Genomic DNA, 12,365 nt, shown 5'->3' on the forward strand with positions numbered 1-12,365 from the left:
TGTCCAGGACCGGAAGAGATGCCAGAGTGTGCAGTAGCATAGGGAAAGAGCCCTGTTTTCAGATAACCAGGATAAATAGGACTACCAGGAATTTCTTGATAACTTGTTGAGTAGCTTTAGATACTGTAAATATTTTGTTTGTTGTTTTCTGCTTCATGATTTTGTGGTGGACCTGGCAGTGCTGGGTTAATCGTTGGACTCAATGATTTTAGAGGGCTTTTCCAAGCCTCATGATTCTGTGAAAGGATTTGCTGTGCTGAATTGCTTTTGTCCTTGCCTAGATACCTCGAAGAATAAAAGCTTCCCTACAGTTCCAATATCTGCCCGTTTATAGTTTGCTTGATAACAGACAGTAGCAAGAATATTAAATGACACTATTTAATATGTTAAATTACCTTTGTGGACAATCTGAATTTCATTTGCAAGTTTTCTGACTAAAAAGGATCTTGTTCCTCTTTATGCAAAACGTTACATCATCTGTGGTTCTGAAGTGAGCTGGCAAGAGCAGGAGCTGATGTTAAGGCCAGAGCAGGTGTTTCTCTGAGCTGTGTCACCTGAACAATGAAGCACATAGGTGTAAGGAAAGGATCTGTGTTGTGAAACTGTAAAGGAGCCAAAAGCAGACTCCAGAGGTTTTTCTAAGCAAAGCCTGTTCTCTGTCCTGCTTTAGAGAATCCGCTGTGAACCTGGTGCGGAGTGGCTCCTACACCCGGCAGCCCTGGAGGGACGAGCCAAAGGAAAACGAAGCCCCCCACTCCGGTGCACCCACTACCTATGTATCCACCTACTTGAAAAGGTATGTCCAGTTCTGTCTTACGTGGGTTCTCAGGCACTCAGAACCACTCTTAACATGCCTCCCAGACCTCAGCCTCCTGCTTGCTGCCTCCTGCATCTTGTAACTGGCCTTGGGACCCTCTTCTGCTGGGAGCAGGAAAGAAAAGTTAAGACTTCCTGATGTTTGTCATGCTAAATGGTGTTTTTAAAGGCTATTATTTTTATTAATTTGCAAATTGCTGGACTGAATTTAAATACTCTTGTTCCCATAATTCAAATGCAATGTTTTCTCTGTTTAATGCTGATGTTATGGTTAGAGAATAAAACCAAAATTGATCATAAAAGCAGATTAATGTAATAAGAGTCTGAAAGCATTGTTCAGATAGCTCTTGGTGAGTAAGTTATAGCTTATCTCTAATTTTGGTTTATATTAGTCCCATGTTTATGGTATTATCAGAAAGTGGCAGTGATCTTGTGCGTGATGTACAGCACTTGTTAAGGAGTAAAACTGATGCTTCCACCGTTGTCTTGTGGCAGTAAGGAAGCAGTTTGTGCCCAGGGTGTGTGACATTGTAGAGGCTGATTGTTGGTAAAGGAGCCTGGCAGAGGCAGGAAGGCAGTTCCAGGCAGAACTTCTGTAACTGCAGTGTCCTGGACCCCCTTGGGAGGCAGAGCCTCGGTGTCCTTGGGGTACCAGCTAATAGCTCTCTGAGTGAGCTGAAGCGATGCCCTGCCCTGGTGAGGCAAACAGGGCATTGCTGGGTTTTCATCTCAGCTGTGAGCAGGAGGATCAGCAGTGGCAGCACCTCAGCTTTATTTCAGCTGATACTGGAGACCATCAAAACAGCCTGTAATAAACATGTCACACTGCAAAGCCATTGTGTTTCTGGTTAAGGAAAACAGCAGCAATAGCTCAAGGTTTTAGATTGAGTTTCACCAGATTCCAGACCCTGAACTTAATAACTGTCCTGAAGATGAAACAATTGCTTGAGTTACTCAGGAAGAGGCAATTTGTTCCAGTGTTTATGCTGTAGAGGTAAGTGGTGCTCAAGGATGTGTGTGGCCAGTTGCTGAGCACGTACAGATCCATTGCCACAAAAGGTGAAGCAGCCCCTTCAAGCAGAAGCCTTTTGCTCTGCTGATCCATTCCAGTGACTTCACAGCTATCCTGGGATGTGATGACAGCCCAGCCTCCATAGCTTGTCTCTCTCCAAAGCTGGTCTGACAAGCTGCAGCTGATTACATTGGAAAACTTTTGCCCCTTGCAGCTGGCACACCTTTGCTGCTCCCCGCTCTGAGGGACTGCCCAGTCACCCCCAGGCAATCTTACAAACATTGCTGGTTTATCCCAGCTAATCCAGCACCAGATTTAGTGTTGCACTCACACAGTTGTAGTGTATTTCCTTGGTTAAACTGTAACAGAGAGTGGGGAAGGTTTAGGCTGCAGTGAGATGTCACTAATACTGAATTAGTGTCACGAAGGCTGAATTCTGGCCTTTTATAAGAGTGACTGGTTCACAAGCAGGTACATAGAATACCTTTGTCGGGTAGGAATAAATGTGCTTTTGAAGGAGAGATCAGTGGGGTTGCATTTCATATACACACAGTAAAATCATGATCAATTAGACCTTTATCCCATACAGTTTTCTGTGGGAGAGCACAGAGAAATGGAATATGATTGTATTGAATTTATGATTTCTCCAGCCTTGTGCATCCACCCCTAAGAGGAGGAAAGGAACCTGGTTAGACATAAGCTTTTTGTCATTTCCAGATACTATCAAAACTCTGAACACAACTCCAAAAAGTAAAAGCTTGTACTTAGAGAGGAAGAATTCAAGGGAATGTGACATGCTTGGATGTTACTGAGGGGATGACTGTGTACAGCTGCAACTCCCCTTTGCCTCAGTATTTGACTAATCTCCATAAAGATCACAGACTGGTTTGGGTTGGAAGGGACCTTAAATCCCATCTCCTTTCAACCCCTGCTATGGACAGGGACACCTTCCACAAAACTGGCCTTGGACACTTGCAGGAATGGGGCAGCCACAGCTGCTCTGGGCAACCTGTGCCAGGGCCTCACCACCCTCACAGGGAAAAATTCCTTCCCAATATCCCATCTAACCCTAGTTATGTTCTTTAAGTGTTTTATATGACCCCCCAAACATAGAATGAATAACAGCAGCAGATCATCTTAAGGTGTGGAAAAAGGCTGGGTTTTTTTTTTTTTACTAAAAGGGAGCAACATAACTTGCAGCAATGTTACAAATGTTCTTCAGCTTTATTTGAAGCAAATATTGATGCTCTCTCTGTCATGGTACTGGCACTTGTCCTGCTTTCTCTGTGTGTACCACTGGCCCAGAAATCCACAGAACCCTGCTCTGATGTCCTGGTGTCCATTTTAGTGTGTACTGGCCTTCAAAAAGCCAGGTCACTTTGACTATATATGAAAGGATATGGAGGAAAACTGGCATGGCAAGTTGGATTAGTTCAGCATCCTGCCTTTGACATCAGCCAGAAGTGCTGCCTCCCAGGAAGGGCTCACGCACCAGAATGAAATCCTTCAGCTGCACAGTTTCTCCTTCATTTCACATTTATGCAAATGCCTCCTTGCTGGTTCTGGTCACATAAAAGCCATTGCAGTGAGCCGGGATAACAGTCCCTGCAGCCCAGACTGTTTCTGACAGCAGCTGGTTTTGAAGGAGAAGTTGCAAAAGCCAGTATAACTTCAGAGCAGTCTTCCACCTCCCACACTCTCCTTGCTTCCAGCAATCAGGAATTTAGGAGCCAAGGGTTATATTTAACCATTGTTCTTAACAGCCACCACTGTGGCCAACTTCCATACCCAAATCCTAGTTTGATCTCTGCAATATCCCATGGCAGTGTGTTTAAAAAAGATAGTTATGTGCTTTGTGCAAACCTTTTTTATTAGCACATGTGGAAGCTTTTTAAGAGTGTGAAGGTTGTTAAGTTAAAGTTTTTAATGCCTTTGCTGTTCTCAGAAGTATTTCTTTTTATTGCTTTGAAATGTTGCTTTACATTTCATTGCTCATTCCCTGACGGTTCTGTTGTGGTGATAATGTTAGAGAATGATGAGCAGTGTGCCAGTGTCTTTTTCTATTTCTAATGTTGAATTCTTCAGCATAAATTCGTAGTCCTCCCTTTCACAGACTCCTATGGACACAGCTGTTAATTAACAGGATTCCCTGGCTAACCTTTATGTTGCAATTTTCTGGTCCCGTTCAGATCAAACGTGGACAATGGAGTAAATGTCTTGGAGTGCCCTACACACTGTGCAGGGCCACCCATGCAGGGGGGCAGGCTGGGAGGTGGATTCCCACAGAGGTGGCAGTGCCTTGGCTCGCTTGGGAGCAGGAGCATGTTCCTGGTGCCTCAGCACCACATTTCTCTGCCCATGTGTGTTGGAGCTGGCACAATGCCATCCCTGTGCCCTCTGCCTCCATTCCTTCTCCTCCTTCCCTCTCATCCCCCACATCATTGCTTTCCCAGGCACCTGGTGCTGCTTCCATCCTCCTCACCCATTACCTTTCCCTTCTGAAAGACAATCCTTGTCAGGGCTTTCTTGATAACCCTATTGCATCCTCCCTTCCTGACCAAGTTCCTTCTCTCTTGCGGCCACCCTTGTGCCCCAGACTCTCTACCTTGGGCTCCCCTAGGATGATGCCACATCAACTCTGTTCCCCCAGGGCTGCCACCACCTTTTCCCCTGCTGATCTTCTCATTCCTTCCCAGGCACAGGCCCCACTGCCATCCTCTCCTCAGAACACTCACTTATGCAACTCCACAGCCTCTTGCTCCACACGCCCACCCCAGCCAGGCTCCTCTTCCCACTCCTACCCTCCTCCCAGCCCATCTCCAGGGCTTGGCCTTTCCCTCTGGAGCAGAGAGCCAAGAAGGGAGGCACTTGTTTCCAGCAGGACTTCCTGCTCCCACATGCTCCAGGCAGGGGCCAGCATTCCAGAGGAAGCTCTGTTTAGGTTCCGGTGGAGGTTGCTACCTGGTGACAATGACTTGCTTGTTCCTGTGTGACCTGGATATGGCAGGCAGCCATCAACTGACGAGCCCAAATGGGAGGTTCGTCCCTGTGGAGGCCTTCCAGGATGCCCCATGGAGGCCTTCCAAGATGCTCTGTTGCCCCCTTTGGCTCCCTAGGGACCAGCTGCTCATGCTGGGCTGCCTGGGGGCCTTGGCATGTAGAACTGGCTTGTAAATTGGGTGCCTGGGTGAACAGGACTGGATCCTTCCTCTGGCCTCCTGTCCTTGGCTGTGGTCCTGTCTCTTCCCAGTGTTGTTTCAGCCTCAGGCTGCTCTCTGGATTCTTACTCTAGAGTTGACTTCCAGTTTCATTCTGTTTTCCCTGGTTTTCCCTAAAACCTGCAGCTCTGTCCTGGCCTGCTGTTTCCTCTAGGTCAGCTTTTATTCTTGTGCAACCACTTTGGCTCCATGTGCCCTGCCATGGGAGCCTTTAGGATGCAGAAGGGGAGCCAGCCTTCCAGCCTTCCTCACTTTTGATCCTTCAGACAGTCCAGTCTGACCGGTAGCAGCCAGACCTGCCAGCTGCTGGGAAAGGCGTGGCAGGGCCCTAGGTCCCACTGGATTGCTCTGTGCAGGCAGTGAGCAGCTTGTGTGCAGGGCTTGGGCATGTGCAAGAAGGAGATTCTGCCAGATTTCATCAAGTCTGTTTTCAGACATATGTAGCTTTTCCCACTAGAGTGGATTTTCTCTCCCATTAGGGCGGATTTTCTCTCCCCTTAGGCTGGATTTTCTTTGAAAAAGTGAAAGGGTCCATCCTTGTATAAGAGCCCTTCTTTTTTCCTCCTCCCTCTTCTCCAAAATATGAACACAAACACAGCTTTTCAGTAAGATTGGTTTTCAGTGTTTGCTTTAAACTGGCAAAATATGTATTTCCCTTGCTCATTCTTGAATATTTTTGGACAGCTGTGCTAGCTATTTTCCAGAAATACAGTTTGTGCGAAACATGTCTTAAAGAGAATTAAAGCCTGAACTGATCATCTTTGCCAAAACTTCAAGCCACTGGAAGCAAGTTCTTAAAACTGGAAGTCCTGGACATCCTCAGGGGTGATGTAGCCAGACCTGCTTATGTCACTCTCTCCTTTCCTGCTTTAAGCATCCTCATCCTTGCACCCACCTTTCCTCAGGGCACAGGGTGCTCCATGTGCCCTGCTTTCACTGCAGCAGGGATTTTCCTTCCCTGATCCTTCCCAACTCACCCCCACGCCATTATTCTCGCTGGAACTGAGCTGGGCTTAGCTAAGCAGGGCTCTGCTGGCGCTGGCCTGTGTGGGCGACGGACGACAGCTCCGCCGCTCTCTGATCTCCTTGCACACGTTTTGCTGCCATGTGGTACCTGCTCCCTTCCCAGCTGCCAGCCCAGCTGTGGGATGTGCTGTTGAATATTTACTGTGCTCTGAAGGACGTGATTTTGTGATGTTTTACAGTGCTTCATTTGGTAGAAGTAGTGACCTGAGCAGTCCCTACATTTCAGCCAGTCGCAGTCCATCTCTAGCTACCTCACCCACTGCCATTGGCTCATCTACCTCCCCGGGCACCCCGTGGCAACCTGTCTCTTGCTGTCCCACATCTCTCGGTGTGAACACTCCTGCTTCAGCCTGCCACAACACCAGGTAATGGCTCCCAGCGGAGATAAAGCTCCAAAAGTCAGCGTTTGGGTTGGAAGTTCTTGAGTTCTGGAGTGGGTTAGGGATTGAAGGTGTGCTTCCCCATGGGAAGTGCTGATAAGCAATTCCAGAATGATAAGCAATCCCAGGATGGTGGTGTTGGACAGTTCCAGTGGTGGGTGTGACTGGCAGGCTGGTGACAGTCCACAGTGTGTCCCTTGTGCCTTCTGTCCCTGTGACACAGCGCGTGCTCAGGCTGCCCTCGGGCGCTCGGTGTACAAGCTCTTGGAGTTCTTTCCTTCTGCTTATTCACCAGGTACATTTTTTTAATCATTTTTACTACTAACAGGGATGTGAAGGCTGTTAATTCCTCCTGCTCATTCTTCTCCAAGTTTTGTAAAATTCATTTTGCTGTGACTGCTCTCTACGAGCACATGAGTGTAAAGCGAGGAGGATGAACTGTCCATGCTCCCTCGAGGAGGTTGGGCTCGGTCAGCACTGGAGTTCACTTGCTTTGCTTTCCATATGTCTTCTCTATTTCAGAGCCCCTTTCAGGCAACAAACTGATTCTGCTGTAGAGAAAAACGCAGAGGGCAGCTGTGCCAGCACCCCTCTAGGTGTAATCACAAACCGTGCTGTGCTCGGCGCTGCCAACGGCACCGTGAATGCCGGGGCTGCCTCCGCCCCGGGGAAGGACCTCTCAGCTGAGGAGGCCAGGGAGCGCAGAAGGTCAGTGAGGAGTGGGCTCTGGTGGCCCCCTCCGTGGGCAGCTCTCACGTGGTGGTGATGGTGGGGGTGTAAGAACTGGTTTTTAGGTGCTCCATGAAGTTCCCAGGCTGCTGTCCCTACTCTGTCTGAAGATTTTGAACTGAGTCATCACTGGCTTGTAGGTTAAATTTAGTTTCATAATTTTCTACTTGTCTCTTCAGTATCTCAGCCTTTTTCTTCAGTACTAATCTCAGCCCTATCCCAGTGTGTTTGTAGGGACACACAGCAGAGCAGCCACTTGCAGTGAGTTCTGTAAAATGAATCCCATCCTATAAAGACCATTGTACTGAGATACATTCAGATAAAACCTGTCCCTCTGATTTGGCTCAGCTGTGTTTACGTATGCCCCAATGGAAACATTGTGCTGCACAGGTCCCCCAGATTCCCTCTGCAGTTAATGGGAGAAAACAAACATTCCTGGGGCATGTAGGTGTGTGACACAGTAGGAGATGGACTCCAGCAGCAGGTAGGGCTTTGACTGACTGGAAAGGCCAGAGGTAGGAGTCTGCCATGTGCAGCTGAGGCCATTCCAGCAGTAACAGCATTGGGAATGACTCTGACTCCAGCTGGTGGTATCTCTTTCTTATCACATGGTGTTATTTTAAGACTGGGGAAATACAAACCTGGGGAGCCAGAGCTCTTTTTAAAGGAACTTTACCCTGTGCATTAATTACAGAATATGCAATGATCCATATATTCTTCCTGCAAACAGGTTAACTTTTCCAAAATCTGTCTCTTCTAATGGCATCAGTGAAAGCAAATAGAAATAAATAAAATACAGCGATGAACTGACTGTTTCTAGTCAGCAACGAGTTCATGCAGAGTATATAGTGCATGGATTCTTCCAAACTGTCAGTGATTTATTGAAATACAGCACTTCCTGAGTGCAGATAGTGCTCTGACACATCTTAAATGGCCTGAGGCCGAGGGATGGCAAAAGCAATAATGGGAATTATCAGCTTACAAGGCTAAAGGTGGTGGGGCTTAGCTGCTGCTCAGCTTCACCTGCAGCACATCCTCCAAGCAAGGTGGGTTGTGCTGTTGGAAAATACTCAAACTTCTGTTTGGGTTTTTTTTTTTTCCTTTTTTTTTTTTTTTTTTTTTTTTTTTTTCCTTTTCCCAGAGCTAGCACAGGGAGCACTTGGAAGGTATTGCAAACATTCTGGAGCCACATTCACCAGCTTTGTGTGCAGGGACAGTTTGCAGTAGCCACTGCAGGGTATTGTTGGTGTGAAGACACTTGTGTTAGCTCTGGAAGTGCCTCTGTGTGCTCCTGTGGAGTTGCAGGAGGTCACTTGGGTTGGGGTCATTTGCAATTGAATCGAGATGAGCTGCCAAAAGATATTGCCAGTGCCCAGTGAGGTTGTGGAAGAGAACAGAGTGAGTACTGTGCTCTCAGTTCTCACTTCAGACATTTCACAATGGTCTCTCCATTTTGGCAAGCCCAGAATCAAGTTGCAGAAGCAGATTTTTCCCTGCAGAAATGGGCTGCACAAAGTGCCCCCCAGACTTCTGGCACTGTCTGCAGACAGAGAACTGGACTGGGATGGTTACTTGTAGATACCCAAAAAAGCATCCATTAATATTACTGCATTGGCATTTGCTGCCAAATCTGTTTCTATAAATAATACAGAAGATCTGTTTGTCTCCTGCATTTTTATTAGAGAACCATCTCCTGTGAATTATGGTAATGTAAAGAGAAAACACCAGAAAATTCCTCCCACCTTCAATTGATGGTTTGAAGCTACTGAGAGGAAAAAAGCCCAGAAATTATACATTGTTCTCATGGGAGAGGAAACCTTACTGATGAATGTACGTCCTCACAGTGGGGTAGAGCTACCTGCATATTGAAACTAGGAAACATGGACCCAGGGAGACAGGAGAAGTCACCTAAATGGGAAGAGCTTATTTGGGAAGGAGACCAATTCCAGTAAAATAAAAAGGCAAATGGCAAACAGTTGTCAGGGCAGTGCTGTATGGATTTCAGTTCTCAGCGGCAGCTGTTGCAGGAGTGTTTGGGCTGCTTCGGTGTTTCCAGTGCGCCAGCTTGCTCTTAGCAACAAAAACATAAACAGGCTCATCATCTAATATTAGATCACAGGGATGTCTCCGAACTTGTGGCCTTAAAATTATCTGTGTGAAGCCAAAAGGTTAAAGCAGAAGAGGCTCCTTAGGGCTGGGGAAGAACGACTGGCAGAGGGCTCTGGAGTGCTGGTTTGCATCCTGTGGTGGCCAACAAGCCTTACCCTGCCCCTCCACAGCGTTTGACCCATGGTGCTTCACCTGCTCCTTGTTTTCCAGCTGAATTGGTCAGGAAACACTCCAGTAGCTGGAAAATAGTGTAAATTACAAGGGGGAGGAAAGAACCAGCAGAGGGGCAGCAGAGCAGAGTCCGTTTTAGGCCCGTGTGGTGCCGGCTGGACTGTGCCCGGTCGGGGCCGGGGCTGGGGCTGCATGTCCCAGAGGTTCAGCCCAGCTGCTGCCACATGTGTTCCACGTGTCCTGCTGCACATCCCAGCCTCCTGATGCTCCTCTGCAGCCCTGCGGTGTGCTGCTGCTGCCGGGAGCTGGAAACGTACCATCTGCCACAGCCAGTGCTCGTGCCAGGCAATTGCTTTGGGGTTTTTTCTGGGAATTTTGGAGCTCCTGATGAATGGTGCAGTCTGGCCGTTTGGATGATCTCCTGCCAAAAGCAAATTGTCTCCCATTGTCAGTGTTTGTCCACTGAACTCAAACAGCCCTGTTTGAGGGTGGATTTCAGCTGTGTGGATGTTGTGCCTACAGTACCTCACACAGACCCTGTTCTTGCCAGGACAGAACTAACAGCTTCCTCGTTTCTGCAGGGTGCCCGCAGGTGGTGGGGAATGGGGGCATCCTGTTGGTTGGAGCCCAGGGCTGGATTATCCACCTTCATCCAGGGTGACAGCGGCCTCTAGTGCCACGAAAAGCTTCATCCCCAAGTTCTCTGTACCCTTGTCTGTGCACGCTCAGTGCAGGGCTCTGCTCGCGGCTTCTCCCGGGAGTCCAGCACCTCAGCCCCTGCCAGAGTATTCCTGGTGTCACAGGTCCGGGCTGCTTGGAGCTCTGTTCCCTGGGCTGAGAAGGGGGCTGCAGGAGATCCTGCCATACTGGAATATCACTTGAGCCGTGAGATACCTGTGCTGGAAGGCTGGGAGATCTGGCTGAAGCTTTTCATACTCTGGAAGTTTTAGTTCCCAGAACAGCTGGAAAGGCAACCGTGCAGCCCACAGCTGGCACATGGGGTGAGATACATTTTGCCTGAGAACTTCTGGAAGGCGGGTCTGTGCTCTCAGTTATGTGGCCAGTTTAAAAGGACTATTGAATTTGAAATCTCTCCTGGTTTGGCAAGAATTAGGATTTTAATTCTTTTACCTCCCATCACTGTGTTTATACAACTGAACTCTTGTGTGGGTTCTTCGTGTTCCTCAGGAAGGTTCCAGCAGGGTGGTTCCAGCACTTGCCATCAGGCATACTCTTAGAGACAGGAAACTCTTCTCTCTCCTCCTTACTTTTTAATTTATTCTGACCAGTTTCTCACTTAACTGCCCTGTCCCTGGCAGTGTCCAAGGCCAGGCTGGATGGGGCTTGGAGCAACCTTGGATAGTGGAAGGTGCCCCAGCCCATGGCAGGGGGTGGAACTAGATGAGCTTTAAGGTCCCTTCCAACCCAAACCATTCCATGATTCCAAGATAAATCTGGAGTAGGAGTGAGGTGGGCTTGTTTTCTGGGCAGCTGTGGGGCTGGTGGCCCTGTTCAGCCCATGCCTTCTTGCCCTCCAGAGTTTCCCCTAGAAATGTTTTTCAGCTGAAGGAAGCTCACTGATGTGCCAGGTAAATGTGTTTGACAAACACTTCTGTTTCCTGCTTCATTCCCAAGAGGAATTTATTTTTCATTCTAAGGATCCAGCTGCTAATTATAGTAGCATATATTATTAATATATTAATAACTGAATCCTCCTCCACCAGTACTGTTAGATGAACATTTTTTCGCAAGTCCTTTTACCTCATGGTTCTTGTCCTGTGGGCATTCCGAGTGTGTGTCCTCTGGGAAGAGCACGGATGTGGCACCTGATAGGTCCCTTAACCCTTATGGTCTGACAAATAGAATAAAAGCCCCTGATCTCTGTGAAAGTTAAACGATGAGATTTGCATTTAAGGTGTATTTAAATGTCGCTTGAGAGGAACTGGCAGAAAAGGCTGTGAGCAATAGCTCGCTGCTACCTTTTTTTAAATAGCATTTAACTCTACAATCCTTATCACTGACTGATGTAAAGCTGAGTGGTCCTAATCTCCTGGGACAGGTCCCTGGGGAAGCAGAGTGGTGGGGTGCTCATGCAAGGAGGTGCTACAAGGCAAGGGAAGGATTCCTGTCCACACTACACAGTGGACAACAAGAAGTTAAGAGGTTTCTCTCTCTCGTGAAGAACTGAACGATCATCTGGCACCTGCTGTAACAGCATTTCTCTGCCACTGCCTCTGCAGTTAATCGCTTTCAGATAAAGTTGTCCCTTTTTTCAAAGGCTGCTGGTGCAGATGACGTGGGAGGGCAGGAATTCTGCTGGCCATGGGGTTGTCCATGTTGGGAAGAGGCGAGATTGCTCCTGCTGGATCAGAAATCAGGCTGCATTTTTATTTGGAGTAAGGTCGAGGTGTGGGCCGGGGTCAGTGTGGTTTCCTGTAAGGGTGGCGAGCAGGTGTGTGCTGCATGCTCAGCTGCCAGGGCTTTATCCACGCAGGGCTCAGAGGAAGGGGGGTGGATATTTTGGCATTTGCTTTGGGCGGGGGAGTCCAGGCTGTAGGTTGGCCTGCTAACAAAAGCAGGAATCCATGCGGGATCCTTCAGGAATGGTCAAGGGAAGGAAGCAGGGACCACTTGACCTAAGCATTGTAAAAGAACTGCAGCTTGGCAGCGTGGAGCAAGCAGAAGGTAAAACTGCCTTTCCCCAGCCCTGTCCATGCTGAGTTTGTGTGCAATTCCTCTTGGCTTACTAATGGGAACCACTGCCCTGCTGCACGCACTTCACCCTCGGTGGAACAGCAGTAATGGCACCTTCTGGCTCTGGTGCCATCCCAGTGCCACTGCCTGGGTGTTCAGGGTCTGGGCTTTACTAACTTTGACGGGTTCAGCTACTTCTCTGTGTCCAAA

The 12,365-nt window shown here is 48.2% G+C and overlaps 1 protein-coding gene across 8 annotated transcripts in view; it reads left to right on the forward strand.

Annotated features, from left to right (window-relative positions):
• PPP1R12B (protein phosphatase 1 regulatory subunit 12B) overlaps positions 1-12,365 on the forward strand; it is a 130,365-nt gene that overhangs the window by 57,594 nt on the left and 60,406 nt on the right. For 6 of the 8 annotated variants that reach the window (XM_032132789.1, XM_032132787.1, XM_032132791.1 and 3 more), the window contains exons 12-14: positions 671-796; positions 6,252-6,437; positions 6,975-7,160. In XM_032132789.1, the coding sequence (XP_031988680.1) occupies positions 671-796; positions 6,252-6,437; positions 6,975-7,160 (498 nt within the window). The remainder of the gene's footprint in view (positions 1-670; positions 797-6,251; positions 6,438-6,974; positions 7,161-12,365) is intronic. The other 2 variants (XM_032132793.1, XM_032132794.1) reach the window with 2 other exon arrangements.

The sequence above is a fragment of the Corvus moneduloides genome, chromosome 24 (genome assembly GCF_009650955.1).
Source record: "Corvus moneduloides isolate bCorMon1 chromosome 24, bCorMon1.pri, whole genome shotgun sequence".
In the NCBI taxonomy this organism is placed as follows: Eukaryota; Metazoa; Chordata; class Aves; order Passeriformes; family Corvidae; genus Corvus; species Corvus moneduloides.